We start from the raw sequence: 21,232 nt of genomic DNA, 5'->3' as shown, positions 1-21,232 counted from the left end.
AGAGATATCCGGTGGGACAGTCTTATCAGATGATTCAGGAATGCCATTCTCCCTAACCGGAGTTGTTACAGTGGTGTCCTCTGTATGCTCCTCAGGAGGTATTTCACCATCTTCCAAACCCTGAGAGGATGTGACACCCTTCTTCGCATCACCATCTACCGATCGCTCCTTGTTGTGAGTACCAGCTTTACCTCCTCTCCTACGACGTCCTTGCCTAGACTGTTTCCTCCCCTTATCCTCCTCATTCGTTGGACTAGGAGAACGTCTTCTGCCTTCCTTGTTACTACGAGGCAGGGCACGACACTTGGTGTTGAGATGACCATATTTACCACAAGCATTACACTTTAGTGGGAGCCAAGGGTAAGAAATAGTTATCTCATTTTCTTTCCCATTTGAAAACCCAGAGATCATCTTTGAGGGGAGCTCCCGTGTGAGATCCACACGCACAAATAACTTTGCAACCTGAAAGTTTTCCTTCCGCTCTGTTTCCGGAGCCAAAGACACAGGTTTGCCTACTGCTGTGGCCAGCCGACTCAAACTCTCCTTGTTGAACAGCAAGTAAGGGACTCCCCTTAGCTCTACTGGAACCACCGCACTTGTAATCGGAGCTTCCTCCGGAGTAAAATCATGCGACCATGGAGCAACAAACATCGGGAATCCCGCAATGTTCCAACAAGTCCTGGAGAGGAGGTGCTCCCTTGTCTTAGCAGACGTGACTTTTAATAGATACTCCCCAGCGCCCACCATGTGGACAAAGATTCGCGGCCCTGTCTTAGCCCATACGGCATTAACAACACCGATTATACGACCCATGGAAGGCCAGTCCCCGTGGAATCTAGCGAAGATGTAATCACGAAACTCCTCCTTAGCTGATTCTATATTTTCATCCGGGATAAGAACGAAAGGTACCCCCGATACGTGTTCAGAGGGTGTTCCTAGCTCTTCCAAAGTCGCAGAGTCCTTGACTAAACTGGCGTAGCTCTTAGTTCCAGAGTACTCCCCTAGGGTAGCAGCCTTCTGCAGGGCTCCATGAGGGATGTCTCTACTAACCACTTCCTGGATTGGAAGGGAAACCTCTATTGTAGCGTCAGGAGTTACCTCCTCCGATACTGTAGGGGTAGCGTCAAGCTCACATGGCGTGAGAGGTGATGAATTGCCAAACTCAAGAACAGGAGCTAGCGGTAGTGGTAGGTGACCCAAACTCAGATCTACAGAGACCTCAGGGGTCGACGGCGAAACCTCAGTCGTGGGTGCCACCGAAGCAGCAATTACAGCATCAGCGCTTGAAGCGCCGGCGAGAGACGACTGTTGTAACGACCGGACCGAAGTGGAGGGTTTCAACGCTCCTTGGAGACGGGCCATCTTCGAAGAGCCCCGGAGGAGATTACGAGTTTTTTTCTTCTTTTTCGGAGGCATGTGGATGTTAATTCCTGATTTGTCAAAAGAAGATGAAGATTTGATACCGTGGTGTCATATTGTTCATGTAACTAATAATCATTTTTCCTTTTATATTCCTAAACAACCACCATGAATATATTAACCATGCCACAAAAATGGAACTTAAGTTTATGCGATCAAAATCAAGAAGATAATTTTTTTTGTTAAAGATGCAGTTTAAATATTCTTTTTAAATACAACTTTAGGTAGTTTCTACCATCAAAATATTTTACTTGAACTGGCTGCATCCTATCTGCACAATCTTATTCTTCTGTCACCTCATCTAGCTCGTAAGAATCTTTAAAGTTTTAAGTTTGGATAGTTAGAGAATCTTTATGCCAATTTTTTTCCGAAATCAACCGCTTTAGTTAGATAGTCTACAAGAGTCTATGAACACACATGAACGGAAATGATTCTCAATTATGATTCAAAGCAGGGTATAGCTCGAAAAGAACATCAATGTCTGCTATCAGTTTAAGGGAACCCGGTTAAACCAAACTGAATACGAACCGAACCAAAACCAATCCAAACTAAACTAATTATGGTTTGCTTCAGTTGAAAAAATTCTGAAACCAAAATAACCAAACCGAATCCAAACTGAACCGATAAAATAACCGAAGTACCCACTCCTAATCATCGTGAATTGAAAAATCTAGGTTAGGGGTTAACTCAATTTGGGGACTTTTGAAAAGTTGGGGAAACACTTGTCCTTGTGCAAAGTTTGACTTTTGAATCAAAATTAAAGTTACCCAATACTCAATTAGAAAAGTAAACCGACTTTGGTTCTTACGATTAATCATTATTGTCGGTCGGATGTTTTAAAATCATCCATCAAAATCAAAGTGATATATCTTTTGCCTCTAAATATTGAAAGTTTCCATATGTAAATAAAGAAAGTGACTAAAACTTTTGGTTCTTACCATTCAGGTCTTTAATTAAAAACAAGGGATTGAAGCGACCTTTTGATGCTGAAGATACGCAAGAGTGCAATGCTAACCACGTGAGACCATGATTAACCACAGTCTCTTAACTGGGGTTTTTAGCTTCGGCTAAGAGACGGTTCTTAGTTTTTCTTAGATTTTAACTAAGAAAAAATAAGAACCGTCTCTTAAATAAGAGATATAAGAACATAAATATCGGTGTATCTTAGCCCGATATCTTGCATAAATTGGGCTCAAAATTAAATAAAAAAAAGCCGAAATAATGAAGAAACGGAGTGGATTGTCCTTAGTTAAGAAGTTTTGGTCTTGTGTCCTTAGTGCCACCTGTTTACTTGCGATTGGACGGTGGAATTGGGGTAGGGCAATTGTGTTTTGCCTCTTCTTTCTTTTGCATGTTCTTCCGAGTCTCTCTCGACGGCGATTATCGGGCATCTTCAGTTACGGTCCCCAAATCATCCCGATTACTACGCGGCTCGGCAATTTCGACGGCGTAAGGCTCCGTCGACCCTGCTCTGCTATCTCACCGAAAGCGGCGCCGCCTATTTCAATCGAAAAGGTATTTCTTCCTCAATCCCTAGCTTTGAGATTTTGTGGTTCTTCTTGTGGCTTTAACTCCTCCGCATGTGGGTCTAGTTTGTTTTTCTTGTGATGAAATGAATGTCGTTTGCGATTGAATATTTTCCGTTTTAAATAAGTTCATTTGAGATCCACTTCTTCGCTTTGATAGATTCGTAGATTAGAGCTCGAGTAGTTCTAGTAGTAAGTTCAATATTCTTGAGATCCAGTAGTTCGTATTGATAGATTGATTGTATTGATCCACTGTCTTCGCTTTGATAGATCCGTTTCCTTTTGTATTGTTTAGATTCTGTCTACTTTCATGAGTTCTAGTATTTCCTTTTGATAGGTTTGTAATTCCGTTTGCGTTTATATTGTATGTGTTTTGTGTTTTGAAATAATTTTCTCTCTACTCTCATCAACAATAACACAAATTATCACATTCATTAGAGCTCGAGCTAGTTGTTATTGGTTTATTGGTAGTGATTTGACTCTAGTTGTTAATGCTAAAGTGAGTAGACAAGGCAAGTGTGATGGTAACTAAATTGATATCCAAGTGTGATGGTAACTAAATTGTATTGCGTATTGAAGTTTAGTTTGTGCTAGATAGTTTCTTTAATGAGTTGACAAGGAAACAACTTAAGTTTGTTGTGAACGATTGCTGCGTAGTTCTGTCTTGATGTAACTAAATTGATATGGCAAGTGTGTGATTAGACTTAGGTAGATAATGGTACTTAAACCAACTGTCTTTTTAATTTAAAGAAATTGAGATATGTGTAATAACTTCTGATTAGACTTAGGTAGATAATGGTTAGTTGTTGTAACTTATTACTTGTTTAGCTTTCACATATTATTAAATCCCATCCATAGTTCATTCATCAACCACATCTATACTCTTCTTTCTCTCCTCTTTCTTTACTATTCTGCTTTATTTTCGAAAAAATCTTATCTCTGTTCCTGGTGCTATGGATTCAAGGAATCCATATAGCCAGTATACTAGCTATGTCGGGCTTCTTCACAGCCAACGTGAAAATGTTGGCAATGAAAACTTTCCTTATGAAAGTTTTCCTTCTAGTGTATACCCCGGAGCCTCAGAAATTCCTCCTTTCAGTTCCCAACAATCTGAGGCTCCAGCTACACCTGAAGACACACCCGCGGAGCATCGGGAGAGAAAAAAATGGACTTCAGCTGATGACGAGGTTCTTATCAGCGCCTGGCTTAACACATCTAAGGATGCGCTTGTTGGCAATGATCAGAAGTCAGGCACCTTCTGGCAACGAGTTGGAGATTACTACGCATCAAGTCCTCATGTTAGAGCGGGCGGTGAGAAGACAGAGCATAACCATTGTAAGCAGAGGTGGCATAAGATCAACGAATGGACGAACAAGTTCTGTGGAGCATTCACTGCTGCAGAGAGACAAAAGGCCAGTGGACAGTGAGAACGACGTTCTAAAGCTGGCTCATGAAATCTACTACGCGGACCACAAGCAGAAGTTTACCGTTGAGCATGCGTGGTGTGTCCTGAGATATGAACATAAATGGTTAAGCCTGAACCCGCCTAAAACTACTTTCAGTTCTAAAAAAAACAAGTGAGCCCGTTTCGCAAAACTCAAGCACCAATGTTGGTGACGTAGGTGACGTTGGTGACGTTGAGATGCGACCCGAAGGTGTGAAGGCTGCTAAAGCAAGAAGGAATAATGGTAAAGGGAAGGATCTTGAGGAGTATAAGACTATGTGTGAGCTGAAGATGGAAGATTTGGTGATGAAGGAGAAATTATCCAAGCTCGCCATTCTTGACACTCTCCTTGCTAAGAAGGAACCACTTAGTGAGGCTGAAGAAGTTGTCAAGAATAAACTTTTAGCCCATTATTTCTAACTATGGTCGTAGAAGTTCCCATTGATAATGTCGTTCTCTGATTTCCTTTTAAATTATGTCTTTTAAGTTATGAATATTGTAGTTCTTGTTTTAATGATGCAAAAAATCTATGTTTCCTGGTTGCTTAAGTCAGGCACCTTCTCGTATTAATATATGCGCATTATGCTACACCCAGCCTTCTTGATTAATGATGCAAAAAATCTATGTAATTACGTTTTTATTATTCTCAGGTAACACAAGCAATGTGACTGGATTATAGCTACACACGGCCTTCTGAATCGGAGGACTACAGTTTAGGAGGCTCAGCAGACAGTGGCTACAGCCTAACCGAAGCTGAGTTTGAAGCTGATATACTGCTGGACCAAGCTGAGATTGAAGCCTCGCGGGTTCAGTACCCTCCGCAGCCTGAGGTCGAGTTCGGTTTCCCGAAGGAATGCTACTCTGTTGGCAAACCGCTTGTAGCCACATCTTACACAAGGAATGATCCGGGACGAAGGTACTACACATGTGAGAACGTCGACGACGGAGACTGCCACGTTTGGAAATGGTGGGACGTGGCGGTAATGGAGGAGATGAGAGCCATGGATACGCAGGTTGGTCAGCTCGCTGAGAAGGTAGATCATCTAGCGTTTGCAAGTGACTACGAGACATATCTAAACCAGGTAAACTCTACGTTTGGTAATGAGATTGAACAAAAAAATTGATAGGCTTGATAAGTTAGTCCTTGAGTTAGGTAAGAAGAAAACAAGGGGTTTGAATAGGTTAGAATTCGTTGTCCCTGTAATGGTTTTCGTTCTAGTTGTACTAGGAATGGTACTCATGTTTAAGTAAGAATGTGTTAGAACTCGTTGTTGATGTTTTAATTTTTTCAAGTGAACTCGGATTGTACTAGTCTTCTTCGGATTGTATTAACTGCGCATGATTTTGTTGTAATATGTCTGTAATGTATGGATCAGAACAATGTCCACTGTTTTGTATTATAATATATTATGAGTTATGTGTGTGCATGTTTGGTAATAACAACACCAAACAAACTATCCAATTGGTAACATATATAGATCCAAAAACGGTATAACGTGATGCTCATAAACAGGTGACTTCTTTGAATCAAAAACCAAAACCAGTCCACAACAAAACAATCAAGAAGGTGTCTATCAACGATTAAAGAATTTAATCTCTACTAAAATCGATTAGCAAAAAGGACACTCATTACCTAAAAGAAGCTGTGCACACTGTCCACGACAAAACAATCAAGAATCACAAGCTGCATTTATAAATTGAAAGATATTTCAATAAGGTTCACATGTGGTTGTTTGTTTGTTTACACAACTACACAATCAAATATCACAAGATGGATACATCCAAATAACAAAGCTTCACGGGAGTTTCACAACCTCCAATTCTCAAGCTATAAATATTGCATCTTCTTCCCATTATCATTCACAACTTTCCCCTCTTCAAAATAATTTTTTTTTTCATTTATATGGCATCTTCCTTCCATTATCATTACCACCAAGATGATGATGATGAGTTTGATCTTGATACCCCATTTGAAGAATTTTTTAACACCTATGCCCCTATTCCAGAACCAAAAGAGAAAAACAAAACATATTTTTATAGAGAGAAACCGGGAAGAAGGCCACAACCAGCTTTGGAATGATTATTTTATCGAGAATCCAACATACTCTCGCAGTTTATTCCGGCGACGGTTTCGAATGAACAAATCTTTGTTCCTGAAAATTGTGCATCGCCTCTCCACCGAAATACCGTATTTTCAACCATCAGAAGATGCAACCGGACGGTCAAGTCTTTCACCTCTACAAAAATGTACTGCAGCAATCCGTCAATTGGCATACGGTGGTGCGGCTGATACAGTAGACGAATATATCCGTCTTGCTGAATCAACAGCTCGAAAATGTTTGCACAATTTTACCGCCGGAATATTCACCTTGTTTGGCGATGAATACCTACGACGTCCCACACCGGAGGATCTGGAAAGACTACTACATATCGGAGAAGAACGTGGATTTCCGGGGATGATTGGAAGCATCGACTGTATGCATTGGGAGTGGAAGAATTGCCCCACCGCTTGGAAAGGAATGTATTCACGAGGAACCGAAAAACCAACAATTGTGTTGGAGGCAGTGGCTTCTTATGACCTATGGATATGACACGCGTTTTTTGGAGCTCCAGGTACTATGAACGATCTTAATATTCTTGATCGATCACCCGTTTTTGATGACATTATTAACAGAATAGCGCCACAACTGAACTTCTATGTTAATGGTAATCCGTACCATTTGGCATATTATCTCACAGATGGTATATATCCGAAATGGGCGACTTTTATTCAATCTATCCGACTACCACAAGGTGAGAAACATTCATTATTTGCTAAAACCCAAGAATCAGTTCGAAAAGATGTTGAGCGTGCCTTCGGAGTCCTGCAAGCTAGATTTGCCGTTGTCAGAAATCCGTCTAAGTTATGGGATAAAGAGAAAATAAGAAATATTATGAGAGCATGTATCATACTCCATAATATGATTGTCGAAGATGAACGGTCATCATTCACTCAGTATAACAAATTTGAGTTTCAAGAAAGAGAAGAAGTGGATACATTTTCCGTCAACATGCCTTCGAATCTCGGCAGTACAATGGATCGTCGAACGAGCCTTCGGAATAGACAAGCCCATGAACAATTAAAAAATGATCTGATTGAAAATATATGGGCTAAATTTGGACATTTTTCAAATAACATATAATTTATAAGTTTCTATGATTTAAATAAGTTGTGTGTTTGCTTTTATTTCTGAAGTTTGTATTTTTTTTTTTTTTAATGTAATGTAATAAAATGTTTGTAATTTTTTATTAAATGAATGAATTTGTTTTTCTTATTAGTTATTCAACTTAAAATGGTAATATGTTTTATCTTATATATGTTACTAGTTATTTCAAAAAAAAAAAAAATTAACCCAAGGACCAACAAAAAGTCCCACCGATAATCACCATTTTCATCAAAAGTCCTTAATAATGTCCTAATCTAGAAATAACAATAAAAAAACTCTAAGGACCACCAAATAAGTCCCATTGATAATCATCTTAGCTCCAAAACTGTAAAAAAAAAAAATAAAAAAAAATAAAGAATTGTCAAATCATGAGTTTAGAACCCGACCGGGGTTAATCATGAGTTAAGAACCCCGGCTAAGACACCTGAACCAATTCGACGAATCGCATGTTTCTCTGGAGAAGACAGGTGCCTTAGGTACTGTTGTAACCCCACTATTGTCTAAAACGTTCACTTGTCTTAGGTGCCTTAGGTACTGTTGTAACCCCACTATTGTCTAATTTATAAGGCCGTCTATCTATTTATTGCAAATAAAAATTAAATAGCCTCTCTTTTTTTATTAAACAAAATCTACAAAAGTAATATCGCAAAACTAAACCCTTCAAAGCCTTGAAGAGGTTAGTTGATAAGCTTTTTGGATGTACCTTTCTATAATAAGAATGCTATACATAACTTGTGGGACAAGTACAACAAAAACAAGTCCAAGTTGAATCATGTCTCCTCCTCGTTCTTCACTTGGATCCAACGACCAGTATTAGATGAATCAGCTCCTTCTCTTTTTCGACGACTAAAGAAACCGATAAGATACCCCAAAACGACTCCCAAAACCATCACACTTGCTCCTTCAATGTACCACAACACCTCAAATTCAGATTTAGATCCCAAGCTTGAATCTTTACCATCATCATCACTACTACCGCTAATAACTTCCCCTGAAGCCAAAATCTCAACCACATCATGAACTTCTCCATCATGGTTCCCCACATAAGAAATAGTAAGCCTTTCCTTATCAGCAACCAACCGAGTGTACCCAAACTCGCCTCCACGGTACATCGACCGAGCAGGCTGAGGAAAGATCGGTACATCCGGATGATTAGGCCTCGGTTCCCAAATCGGTTGCGTCTCTTTCCCAGCCATACCGATCACAAGATGAACAGGGCTCCCATGCCAACGCTCACCACAAGTGTTGTTACTAATGGGACAAAACCTCTCGTATCTATGAACATGTCCCCATAACGCAACCGTCACGTTGTTCTCAACGAACAACGGTTCCAAATGCTCAATCATCTTCACTCTTACCGCTATATCACTACCTTTAGTACTCGTAGTGTACATCGGTCTATGCCCTTGCACAACAACAAACGGCGTCTTGCTCCTATTCACAGACTCTAAATCACTCTTGACGAAACGATACTGCTTCCCTCCTTTGAGAAAATCCGTCTCTGTGGAAATATAAACGAAATGGACCGAGCCCATGTCGTAAGAATAGTAAAGGTTCCGAACCTTAGCTTCGGATGAGTTTCCAGGCATGTTGAACTTAACACTATACGGCACACCACACTCACCGCCACTGTCTTTACCGTAAACGTACGCAGCCCAATCCGGCTTCCATGGCTGCATAGGCCAGTCATACTCGTGGTTACCGATGCAAACATGGTACGGGACTTTCGAAGCAATAGGCTCGATCTGAGCGAAGAACTCGTCCCATATCCACGAGTAGCCTTTAGCATAGCTTATATCACCGATGTGTGACACTATCGCTGCTTTATCATTACCTAGAGATTTAATGTCACGTAAGATCCACTTCACGGTTGATAAACTCTCCTCTTCTCCGCGGATGAACGTTCTGTAAGGCGTGGCGCATCCCATGTCGCCGAACATGAACGCTAAGGTTTGGTCTGAATCGTCGTTACGAGAGACGAAGCTGTGGATCTCGCTCCATCCTTTGGACTCGCTCCCGACCTGGTAATAGTACTTGACTCCTGGTTTCAAGCTCTTCATGACGGCTTCGAATGTCCAGCCTGGATCTCTCCAACCGATCGTTGTATTCGCCGGCGCGTGGCACATACGCTCCCTCTCGTAACTAACTCCACGCGCTGTGGCCGTGTTGTTTAGTCTCTCTTTAACCTCTCCGTATCGAGCTATCCGCTCTACGCCGTCTCCTGTAACGAACATCACTCGCATTTCGTTAACCGTATCCGTGTAGCTTAAATGGATCTGCTCCGGCCGGTTAGCAGATAACCGGAAATTTAACCGTTTTGATTCGGTTAAGAGATGGCGAGTTCCGGGTAAAGGGTTATGGTCGTGGTCGTTGCGTTTGGGGTTGATTTCGGATTGGGTCCAGCGGAAGATCCGGAAGGAGTAATCGGATCGGAGATTGGTCAAAGGAAGGGAGATGGAGCCCGACCCGGATTTCCAATCGGGCGAATCGGAGAGGAATTTGTAGCCTATGAAGTGGTCGTGGGGAGATTCCGGCGGAGAGTAGATTCCTAGCCAGTCGAGATCGGAGGGTGATTCGACGCCGGTCCATTGGATCGTGACGGGGTCGCCGGATCGGTTTAGGGTTTGAGGGCTGAATGAGATCGTTGGTGTGGAGTGAACGGAGGAGATCAAGAGGAAGAAGAAGGAAGAGTAAACGGCGATCATGGTGACGGTGGAGATGGTGGTTAGTTGAAAAGTCAACGTTTTTTTAGTTTGTTGGGTTTTGTGTGTTTGGGTTTTGGTAATAAATCACTTTTTTAGCTTTTAAGGAGTGATTATTAAGTCATTTTTGAAACCAAACTTGATTTATGACATGGCAACTTCTAAAAAGACTTTGATATTTTTATTTTACCTTTATTTGACCAAACTTCTTTTGTCGCAAGATTTTAATAAAGCAGACTAGTCATGAACTTGGCATTGGCGTGTTAAGATGATGCGTTTGTCTTGTCTCTGTTTCAGACACAAAACAGAGGATACCCGCGCACACACCCAAATTTATACTGGAGTATGAATAAAAGATTTAAAACATTTAGTGAGGTGAAATAATGGAACGGGGGAGATTCAAAGGGGTGACCTGAGAACACAATACTCAATGGTTTCAGTGGAAATCTTAAAGAAACAAGAGGATCCGTGTTCTCATGACACTCCTTTGAGATTTCACCTGTTGTTCTTCGCTTCTCCATGCATTACGTAAAGGGAAGTTCTTCCTTTTATATAAAATTACATAGTACTTTTCTTCTTCGTATTCGTTTTTGTTTACTTCTGTTTATGTCATGACAATGTCGTCATCTTGCTGCCACATTTTTTTTATAGTATGTGTGGTCATCTTCACGACATCTTTTAATGTTACTCAACTAAAGTTAGGCTCGGACATATATCAACAGTTGGGCTTTGAGCCCACCTGAAACCCATTGAAAGCCTTCTGTTATTTCAAAGTTTACTTTACTCTACCGACAAAGTCAATGGTCAGAGCTGGATAGCCACTATCGTGGCCACCGGTTCTATTTTCCCGTGCCACCCATCAAATCTTCAACCAACTAATCCTTACCTATTGAATGTTTTCAAGAAAATATGTGGTGCAAGAAAAGAAGTAGTGGATAATAATTAATAAAGAATAAAGGCAGAGTAGAATAGTGGACAAAGGAAAAAAAAAAATTTCTGACGTCCAATAAATATCTTGTTATTGTACATTTCGACATTCAAGATTGACAAAGACAAACAAGAAACATGGATTTCGTCTCCGATCAACTAAAAAAGAAGTTCTCCGACAAGAAACCGGAAAGTTCAAAACCGGAGACGAACCACAACAAAAACAAACCCGGTCATGCCGGTCCAACAACTCATAGCGGACATAGGCCAGCTACCAACGCTGAGCTCATGGCTAGTGCTAAGATTGTAGCCGAAGCTGCTCAAGCCGCTGCTCGCAATGAGACTGCCAAGCTAGACAAAGCTAAAGTCGCCGGAGCCACCGCTGATATTCTCGACGCCGCCGGTAGGTACGGCAAGTTTGATGAAAAAAGGGGTGTGGGTCAGTACCTCGAAAAGGCTGAAAATTATCTCCACAAGTATGAAATTTCACACTCTCACTCCTCCAGTGGTGGCAGCCACGGCGGTGGTGGTCACGGTGGAGGTGCTGGAGAACCGGCGGGTAAGAAAGGGGATGAGAAATCGGGAAGTGGTAGCCATGGGTTTGGAGACTATGCTAAGATGGCTCAAGGTTTCATGAAGTGATTAATGTTTTAATTAGTAGATTATAAATAATTAAGTATCCTTGCATAATTACTTTTAGTAAGTTGTGGCTTTATGAATTATTAACAGTTGGATCAGTGTTTTTTTTTATCAATCCGTTGGATCTGTGTATGGTGTTGGAACTTGCTGATGTAAAATACTGTTTTATTTCCCTTTTATTTTCTAAAAAATGTTGATCAATTCATGTTCTTCTCTACACATGAAGAAGTTACGTGCAATGGACATAATTTTCAAATAAAGCTCGAGTTAATTGCACTTTTCCTTCAGTTGAGAAGCCTTAGAATCTTGAAAACAAGTGAGATTTTTTTTTATTATCATATAAAAGGAATATATATTTCTGAAAAAAGCTTTTAATTATCATTTTTAAAAAAATCTTGAGGATTTCTCATCTTATCTCCTCCTAAGAAGTCATTTACCATCCTCTACAAAAAAAAAAAAATCTGGAGGCAATGATGCAAACAAAAATTCCTACTTTCACTCGACCAAGCTTAACTCTCCATGAAACAAGAGCAGTTCATCATCCTCGTATCTCCATGGCTCTATGCTCCTCTTCCTCCTCCTCATCACCATCGCCTTTTCACCATATTCTCTGCAAGTCCACCTTTCCTCTCGCTGCCTCACTCACCCTTCTCCTCTCTCCTTGCCCCGGTAACTACACTATTCAATTTTCATCTCATTCAATATAATATATGTATCATCATCATAATTTGTGTATTCTCGGATCATGGTCAGCTGAAGCAGGCTTAATGTCCGGAAGTCCCGGAATAGAATCAATTCCCGGTCCGGAATTACCAAAGCTCGAGTTCCTTGACCGTTTCAATGGTACTATACTCTTTCAAATTCTTGAATTCTTTATGTTTTGTCTGCCTGCTTCAAGAAAAATGCTTGTTAATTGCAGCTAAAAACCAGAAGTTCTACGCTGAAAATGATTCAAGGTTCAAAGAATCTCCAATACTCAAGAAGCTACTCGAGAACTCCAAACTAAACAAAGAAAAGTAAGTAAAAATCTCATCATTTGGTTCCTTCATGCATGCCCATTTGGTCTTCTAAGTGGTACAGAGCCAAGATTGTGGACATGTGACATTGGTGTTGTGTCTTTTTTTCTTAATCCTTCAGGAATGAAAAAGCTATTCAAGACAAGTATTGTCTAAGAGGAGCAGAGTTGGGAGTAGGAGACTGTTCAACCAATGGAATGACAGATGAAGAGAAGGAGCAATTCATCACAATGTTGAAGAAGAAAACTGGTCTTGAATAACATTTTCAAAATCACATTTTCAAAATCACATTTATGTATGTTGAATTAGAGAATGAGAGAATCTATGCTAATGTAGATCAATCAAATCATTTTGATATCCACGAGAGAAAGTGAAGCAATATCATTCACAACCACTGATTTATCTATCAGCTTCAGAGCCTTCATCTTCTTTATCAGCATCAACCGCCACAATGTCCTCTGGTTTCTTCTCGTTGGCCACAAACAGCTTGAAGACATGAAAGGCCTCTATCTGAATGTTCTTGATTGGTTCTCTAAGTAGATTCATCATGATTCTAAAATTATCGAAACTCCTCACCTGAGTTCGAACGATCCATCAACACATGTCTCTTCATAAAGTAGCTTCCTTTCTCCAGCAACTTCGTGTTGTACTCTATCATCTTAAGTAACTCCGTACAATCTGTTTCAAAGATAACGAAATGGATGTTTTTATCACGACTTATTCTTGGGTTCACCAAACTCTAAGTTCACCCACCTCCTAGTGTTATTTCATATTCGATATCTCGTAAACAAAAAATATTGTCAAATTATATTATTTTTTTAAAATTAAAAGGTAAAAAAAAATAACTAAAAAATAGTAGTAATTACAAAAAAAAAATATTTTTAACGTCTTCAACAAAACATTAAACCCTAAATCCTAATCCTTAAACCCTAAATCATAAACCCTAAACCCTTGGGTAAACCCTAAACTGTAGGATAAATCTTAAACTCTAAATCAAAATCACTAAACACTAAAGCACTCAAGGGTTTAGGTTTTAGGATTTAGGGTTTAGAGTTTTAGGGTTTATTGTTTTTATTTAGAGTTTAAGATTTATTCAAGGGTTTGGGGTTTACCCGAGGGTTCAAAGTTTATCCAAGGATTTAGGGTTTACCCAATAGTTTAGATTTACCCAAAAGTTTAGGGATTATGATTTAGGGTTCAGTGTTTCGCTGACGACGTTAAAAAGATTTTTTTTAATTCTTTTTTCTGTAACTGCTATTTTTTTTTTTACTTTTTATTTTAAAAACATAATATAACTTGATAATATTTTGTTTCCTTTTTTAAAAGATATCGAATTTGAAATAATGAAATCTTATTGGCTGGTGAACCCAAAAATAACTATTTTATCACACAGCTTATATAACATGGATTTATTGGATGGTTATTTTAGTTTCAGTGAATAAACCAAAGTGAATCACAACTAAACCGGTATTCGGATTGAGATGAAGTCGCCGGTACGAACATGAAGTTGGTTTTTGAAATGATTTGTAACCCCTCTGGCTGAGCTAGATGTTTGTAGAATAATTGCACTAGTGCTGAGCTAAAATTATTGTTAGCCTCTCTGCTGTAATATGGTTTTATTATTGGGTCCCACCGCATCTTCTCATCATCCAATCATTTTATTCGCTTTAAAACTAATCTTGCATTTTCTACAAAAAAAAAAGTAACAATTTATAAATTCTAAATTAGATTTTGAACGAATTAATTTTCAGAAAGGGGAAACTTTAGTTTGCAAATTCAAATTAGACGGTTAGCGAGTCTTCTTCCTCGTTTATTTAATAAAATATCTTAAAAGTTTTCGTAATTTGAAAATTAAGCCAAATATAGCGGTAATTAATTAAACTGGAAAAGTAGATAGGAAACGCCGTCGTTCGGTATATCTTTCGAACAATTGGCCAAATGGAAACATGTGAGTCGCCGTTTTCACTCTGTTCTGTCATACTTTTAAAAGCTGTCTTTACTCTCTGAGAGAATCTAGAGGAGAAGAAAATGGAGAAAGCGTTAACGAAAGTGACGAGTTTCAAAGTGGGAGGTTCATGGATCTCGAAGAAAGCTAAGGAAGAGCTCTCTAACATCACCACTGACCTCACTGTGAGTGCTCCTGTGATGAATCTTGAATTTTTTCTTGCTTCTTTATTTTTCTCTGGGTGTTTGCATGTAATTCCTGTGTGAAACTGATGGGTTTGATCGCATTTGGGTTTAAGGTTTTGCGTTTGGTTAAAAAAGGGATTCTATTGTTCAAAATCTTGTGTAGTGGATGTTACAAAACTCTGGAAGAATCATAGATCTAGGAAGATCTGATTAACTGTTTACTAGAAAAGATGAATTCTTTTAGCAATGATGTGTTCATGTTATTGCTTTTGACCTAAGCTAAGAGCCCTACATTGAGTTGATGTCAATTCTATGACTATTCAAGTAACATGATCTATAGGTTACCTTCTATGTCTGTCTTTATAGGTTTGGCTATTTATTTTTGATATATGGTTTATTCTGCACTTGTTTGTGTTGTTCATTGCTACAAATTGGAAACATAATGTTTATAATTGATTCAGTACTCGGTCAGTTTGAACATTGTTCTCTTGTACCATTGCCTCAAAAAAGAAACATAATGTTGATGTTTCTTTTTTCTTTTCCAGACTTTCTCTAGTACCGTTGAAGAGAAAGCCAAATGGGTTTTTAACAAGCTTAAAGGTAAACACCATTTTTATTATTCTCATTGATAAACAATCTAGGAAGATTCCGACAATTCCTAACCTGATGTTCCTCTTTTAAAACAGGGAAACCACTCAAAAGCTTACCAGATCTTCTCAAAGAATACAACTTACCACCAGGACTCTTCCCACAGAACATAATCTGCTACGAATTCGACGAGACAAAGAACAAACTTACGGTCTTCTTCTCTACACCTTGCGAAGTCACATTCAAAGATGGATCAGCCATAAGGTACGCTACACGCGTGAAAGGCATATTGCTTAGAGGCAAACTGATGGGTGTTGAAGGAATGAAGACCAAAGTGTTGGTTTGGGTCAAAGTCACGACAATCTCAGTCGAGAGCTCGAAATCAGACAAGCTATGGTTCACTGCCGGTGTTAAGAAGTCTCGATCCAAGAATGTTTATGATACGCCACATGATGCTATCAAAGTCGTTGGAGAGTCTTAAGATGGGTTATTATCATATTTGATTTATGAATTTCATATTGGTTATTTGGGTTTATTTGCATATTGGAAAGAGGTATATATATAACTCTCATTATGGTCAAATGTGTTTGTGTTTCCATGGCGCTCATGTTTCTTACATTATGCAAGAAATCAAAAATGTTTTTCAAAATATAGTGACATTGAAAGTAACCAACGGTTATTGTTATATTTTTGTTGGCTTATTGTTTAAAACTCAGAAGTTATATAGTACTATGAAATTTTAGGTCACATTTTAAGTTGCGCTATGAATGTTATATGGTTTGAGTAGGCATGGACATTCGGGGTTCCAATCGGATTTCGGTTTTGTCTAATTGGGTTTCGATTTTTTGGGTTTATCAAAATCATCTTCATTCGGGTTATATGAAAGTTTGGTTCGGGACCGGTTCGGGTTCAGGTCAGGGTTAGTAAAGCTTCAAAGAACTGGTAAAATCCGATGTACTTTCGGATTCGGATCCCAATCGGTTCTTCGGTTTAAAAGTACATGATTTGTACCTATTTTGTAGCCAAAACATAAGTAAAATCGGTTATTCGGTTGTAAAGTACCTGATTTGTACCTATTTTGTAACCAAAGCATAAGTAAAATCGATTCAAAAATAAGAAATGAACATCAAATGTAATCATTCAAAATCAAACAAAAGGTAAACATAGTTATTAATTGAAGAAAACTAAATAAATGAAAGCATAAAACTAAAACCAAGTTCGATGAAATGAAAAAAACATTATGCAATGAAAACAAAATCGAAAAACTGTAAGCCTCAACCACCACCTTCAACCATCAATCTTCATATAATAGATAATTATTTTAGATGTTCAATAATATCTTAGTGTATTTTGGATACATATTAAGAACTGAGACATATTTGGTACAAGTTTTTTTTAGGAATTTTGAATGTTTTGGGTTCTATCGGATATCCATTTAGGTCGGGTTCAGTCCGGATAATACCCATAACCCAAAATACCATAAAACAAGATTTATTCGATATTTATGTCGGATCCGGATCGGTTCAGGTTTTCGGATTCAGTTTAATTTTCCCAGCCCTAGGTTTGAGTCTTGTTTTAGCCAATATTCCAATATTACAATCGGTTCTCGGTTTAAAAGTACATGATTTGTACCTATTTTGTAGCCAAAACATAAGTAAAATCGGTTCTTCGGTTGTAAAGTACCTGATTTGTACCTATTTTGTAACAAAAACATAAGTAAAATCAATTCAAAAATAAGAAATGAACATCAAATGTAATCATTCAAAATCAAACAAAAGGGAAACATAGTTATTAATTGAAGAAAACTAAATAAATGAAAGCATAAAACTAAAACCAAGTTTCATGAAATGAAAAAACATTATTCAATGAAAACAAAATCGAAAAACTGTAAGCTTCAACCGCCACCTTCAACCATCAATCTTCATATAATAGATAATTATTTTAGATGTTCAATAATATCTTAGTGTATTTTGGATACATATTAAGAACTGAGACATGTTTGGTACAAGTTTTTTAGGAATTTTGAATGTTTCGAGTTCTATCGGATATCCATTTAGGTCGGGTTTAGTCCGGATAATACCCATAACCCAAAATACCATAAAACAAGATTTATTCGATATTTATGTCGGATCCGGATCGGTTCAGGTTTTCGGATTCAGTTTAATTTCCCCAGCCCTAGGTTTGAGTCTTGTTTTAGCCAATATTCCAATATTACAATCGGTTCTTCGGTTTAAAAGTACGTGATTTGTACCTATTTTGTAGCCAAAACATAAGTAAAATCGGTTCTTTGGTTGTAAAATACCTGATTTGTACATATTTAGTAACAAAAACATAAGTAAAATCGATTCAAAAATAAGAAATGGACATCAAATGTAATCATTCAAAATCAAACAAAAGGTAAACACAGTTATTAATTGAAGAAAACTAAATAAATGAAAGCATAAAACTAAAACCAAGTTCCATGAAATGAAAAAAACATTATTCAATGAAAACAAAAACGAAAACCTGAAAGCTTCAACCGCCTCCTTCAACCATCAATCTTCATATAATAGATAATTATTTTAGATGTTCAATAATATCTTAGTGTATTTTGGATACATATTAAGAACTGAGCCATGTTTGGTACAAGTCTTTTTTAGGAATTTTAAATGTTTCGGGTTCTATCAGATATCCATTTAGGTCGGGTTCAGTCCGGATAATACCCATAACCCAAAATACCATAAAACAAGATTTATTCGATATTTATGTCGGATCCGGATCGGTTCAGATTTTCAGATTCAATTTAATTTTCCCAGCCCTAGGTTTTAGTCTTGTTTTGGCTAATATTCCGATCTTGACCCCCCCACCCCCCCAGATCTTACCATCTCTTGTGTTTTATTTCGACCAATTTGAGACATGAACTCTGTACCAAGATTATGTTTTGTACACACAACAATGTCCGGCCCAAATAAATTGTGAATGTAAAGTCCAAAACTTCCTGGAGCACAAACCATCATCCACACTTTTGAACGGCAAGCTTGTTTAAGACTATCTTGGAGGGAATCAATAATGAGATGGTGACAAAAGGATTAAATTATTTAAGATTTCCTTTCTTTTCAATTATTATTATTTAAGTTTTCCTTACCATAGTGTACTGTGAAAAAAAATCTTGCATCTTATAGTTTTATAGGATCCAAGAAAGAATACATTAAAAGGTGGAGGTTTTCATAGAAGTTTCGAATGTCTTTATGTGATTAGTAATCAAAGTTTATAAATTCGCAACTCTTTATGTAACCCATCACACGTTTCCTCTTTCACCATTTGATGATGATGCCAACAAATGTCAGGAATAAAATCAAATAAATCATAATATTCACGGCAGGATCGGAGTGAACTTTATGTTTTTTCTTAACAAACCAGCTATTTTGATTAGGCTTATACCGGCCATATACAAGGGTATTTGTAGGCTAGGTTACACAAAAGCTTCATCAGACATCCAACAAATGTCAGGAATAAAATCAAATAAATCATAATATTCACGGCAGGATCGGAGTGAACTTTATGTTTTTTCTTAACAAACCAGCTATTTTGATTAGGCTTATACCGGCCATATACAAGGGTATTTGTAGGCTAGGTTACACAAAAGCTTCATCAAACATCCGCTTTTCCTGATTCGGAATCGGAATCAGAATCGAAATCTTGTGAAATTTTATGGAATCTCTATTTAAAAATATGTTGGAAGCTTACGTTCCGTTTTGGAATCACAATTCCGCTTAAAAAATAATCTCATAAATAAATATAAATATAAATATAAAATCATGTTTTATGTTTTTATATAAAATCTAAAATTTAATAGTATTGAAATAGGGAGAGTAGAAATATACAAATATTAAAACTAATGTAATAAATTATCTTTATTTACTGAGTTTTTTATTAGAGATATAGCATATATATGTTCAAATAATTGTCAATTATTTATGAAATAGTAAATAATAATTTTATAAATTTAATTTATTCGTACTTTCACAATTTTAATATGAAATCATTTAAAGTTATTGTAAATAAATTGATGCTTTATTTTGAATTCGAATCATATAATTTTTATTCATAAATTTTAGGGGGTGTTAGTCAATAAGTGATTTAAATTCAATTATTAGTGTTTTGTAATCTATCAAATTTTAAAAATTTAAGATAGTTTAAAGTTTACAGATTTTAAAGTTTTTGCAGTATACATTAGATTTTGAGTTCAATCATTTATTCATGAGACTCTATAAGATATTATTTGAAATCCATCTAAAATACAAAGAATTTTAAAATCCTTAAAATTTAAATAACACTAAATTTTAAAAATTGGATCTAAGTCATTCATTGAATAACACTAGATTTTAAAATAGAATTTATAATCATCATTTTAATAACAGTGCATTGTATTTAGATTTAAAATCTAGTAAAATACATGATTGAATAACACCACCTTATAAATTTTCTTATATTTTAATATAAATAAATAAATAAATAAATAAATAAATAAATATATATATATATATATATATATATATGAATATTCGTTTTCAACAAGTACCCGATTCCTAATTTTTCTAAAAATCTAGCTTCTACATCTCTATACGGTTCTGCGTCCGCGTACCGGTTATAACTGAAGACCGTGAGAGTGGAGGTAGATCTGCTTCAGTACAGAGAGAAAGGTCAGAGGAAACTACTGAAATAAATTATTCTGGTTGTTGTTCAAAAGAGAAGTGTTTCTGTTGGGGTCGAAAACGGTTGTTACGAAGTTAACGTCCAAATCCCCGCAAAATACAAGTATGTCTTTTCGCAACAAATCATGCTCGGTCAAGAGAACGTCACAACGTATGTTCCCGAGATAAAGCTTCGTTCGAATTCTATTTAGATCAACCATAAGCCATCAGAAGCATACCCAGACCGGTTACGGATAGGTCCGAGTATGACGATCGGAACACGGACGAACCAAGCTCGGTCATTATGCTACTACCGCACATGCACACTATCCGGTCGCTACGTAGCGACCGAGCGTCCGTCCCGCTTTGTCGCTACGTAGCACCCGAGCTCGAGCCGAAGCTCGGTCGCTACGTAGCGACCAAGCCCAAGCCGAAGCTCGGTCGCTATGTAGCGACCGAGCGTCCGTTCCGCTCGATCGCTACGTAGCAACCGAGCTCTTCCGAAACATCGATACGATAATTAGTCCATGCATTCTCGTCTACCCTTCGATGCTATCTCCCGAAGACTGTATCGAATCCATTTCATGTTTCCTGCCATTCTAAATCATCGATCAAACTTTACGGTAAAAACCGCGGAAAGTTCATTCTTTATCGAAAGAAGCCATAATAAACGCTTCGAGTCAGAAGACGGCCCAAAGGGACCTAAGACATGACTCGAGGCCCAACTTATGATTTCTTAACCAGCAGTCCATAAGCCGCATGACGGTTTACGCTTGGTTCGCAAGGAATGATAAATGTCAAGTTTCCGCGGATAAATACGAATTTTTGAAGATAATTACGAAGATCGGAAAAAATGGAATATCTCTATTTTTACGCTGTGACGGCTTAAGGGCAGAAGGGGAAAAGCGCAAACCGACCTAGGAGCCAGTATATAAGGAGTCCTAGGCGAGAAGCATGGAGAG

At 37.8% G+C, this 21,232-nt stretch overlaps 5 protein-coding genes across 6 annotated transcripts; 4 read left to right on the top strand and 1 right to left on the bottom strand.

Moving 5' to 3' along the window:
* The first annotated feature begins 3,898 nt into the window (after positions 1 to 3,898).
* On the top strand, positions 3,899 to 4,372 carry LOC106324323 (glutathione S-transferase T3-like). The gene has a single exon (XM_013762311.1). The coding sequence runs from the start codon at positions 3,899 to 3,901 to the stop codon at positions 4,370 to 4,372; it is 474 nt and encodes a 157-aa protein (XP_013617765.1).
* A 3,813-nt stretch (positions 4,373 to 8,185) lies between these two features.
* On the bottom strand, positions 8,186 to 10,481 carry LOC106320660 (probable inactive purple acid phosphatase 9). Its single transcript, XM_013759031.1, has one exon. It carries the CDS (start codon positions 10,298 to 10,300, stop codon positions 8,366 to 8,368), a length of 1,935 nt encoding a protein of 644 aa, XP_013614485.1. The 5' UTR covers positions 10,301 to 10,481; the 3' UTR covers positions 8,186 to 8,365.
* A 780-nt stretch (positions 10,482 to 11,261) lies between these two features.
* LOC106320532 lies at positions 11,262 to 12,139 on the top strand. Of its 2 annotated transcripts, none has more exons than XM_013758922.1 (2): positions 11,262 to 11,884; positions 11,957 to 12,139. In XM_013758922.1, the coding sequence occupies exon 1, from the start codon at positions 11,363 to 11,365 to the stop codon at positions 11,864 to 11,866; it is 504 nt and encodes a 167-aa protein (XP_013614376.1). In that variant the 5' UTR covers positions 11,262 to 11,362; the 3' UTR covers positions 11,867 to 11,884; positions 11,957 to 12,139. The 2 variants fall into 2 exon arrangements, with proteins under 2 accessions (XP_013614376.1, XP_013614368.1); XM_013758914.1 differs by having other exon boundaries at positions 11,262 to 11,887; positions 11,960 to 12,139.
* A 125-nt stretch (positions 12,140 to 12,264) lies between these two features.
* LOC106320524 lies at positions 12,265 to 13,281 on the top strand. Its single transcript, XM_013758905.1, has 4 exons — positions 12,265 to 12,532; positions 12,617 to 12,706; positions 12,783 to 12,879; positions 13,001 to 13,281. Exons 1-4 carry the CDS (start codon positions 12,334 to 12,336, stop codon positions 13,137 to 13,139), a joined length of 525 nt encoding a protein of 174 aa, XP_013614359.1. The 5' UTR covers positions 12,265 to 12,333; the 3' UTR covers positions 13,140 to 13,281.
* A 1,475-nt stretch (positions 13,282 to 14,756) lies between these two features.
* Positions 14,757 to 16,248, top strand: LOC106325158 (uncharacterized protein At5g01610-like). Its single transcript, XM_013763182.1, has 3 exons — positions 14,757 to 15,009; positions 15,555 to 15,609; positions 15,696 to 16,248. The coding sequence occupies exons 1-3, from the start codon at positions 14,908 to 14,910 to the stop codon at positions 16,076 to 16,078; spliced, it is 540 nt and encodes a 179-aa protein (XP_013618636.1). The 5' UTR covers positions 14,757 to 14,907; the 3' UTR covers positions 16,079 to 16,248.
* Positions 16,249 to 21,232: the final 4,984 nt, after the last annotated feature.

The sequence above is a fragment of the Brassica oleracea genome, chromosome C2 (assembly GCF_000695525.1).
Source record: "Brassica oleracea var. oleracea cultivar TO1000 chromosome C2, BOL, whole genome shotgun sequence".
Classification (NCBI taxonomy): Eukaryota; Viridiplantae; Streptophyta; class Magnoliopsida; order Brassicales; family Brassicaceae; genus Brassica; species Brassica oleracea.
The sequence above is the reverse complement of the archived record's forward strand: the minus strand, read 5'-3'. Positions and strand labels throughout refer to the sequence as shown.

Coding starts and splice junctions, on each gene's coding strand:
- LOC106324323 (XM_013762311.1), top strand. CDS start 3,899: ATGGATTCAAGGAATCCATATAGCCAGTATACTAGCTATGTCGGGCTT.
- LOC106320660 (XM_013759031.1), bottom strand. CDS start 10,300: ATGATCGCCGTTTACTCTTCCTTCTTCTTCCTCTTGATCTCCTCCGTT.
- LOC106320532 (XM_013758922.1), top strand. CDS start 11,363: ATGGATTTCGTCTCCGATCAACTAAAAAAGAAGTTCTCCGACAAGAAA.
- LOC106320524 (XM_013758905.1), top strand. CDS start 12,334: ATGATGCAAACAAAAATTCCTACTTTCACTCGACCAAGCTTAACTCTC. Junction 12,533..12,616: donor TCTCCTCTCTCCTTGCCCCG/GTAACTACACTA, acceptor GATCATGGTCAG/CTGAAGCAGGCTTAATGTCC. Junction 12,707..12,782: donor GTTCCTTGACCGTTTCAATG/GTACTATACTCT, acceptor TGTTAATTGCAG/CTAAAAACCAGAAGTTCTAC.
- LOC106325158 (XM_013763182.1), top strand. CDS start 14,908: ATGGAGAAAGCGTTAACGAAAGTGACGAGTTTCAAAGTGGGAGGTTCA. Junction 15,010..15,554: donor ACATCACCACTGACCTCACT/GTGAGTGCTCCT, acceptor TTTCTTTTCCAG/ACTTTCTCTAGTACCGTTGA. Junction 15,610..15,695: donor GGTTTTTAACAAGCTTAAAG/GTAAACACCATT, acceptor CTTTTAAAACAG/GGAAACCACTCAAAAGCTTA.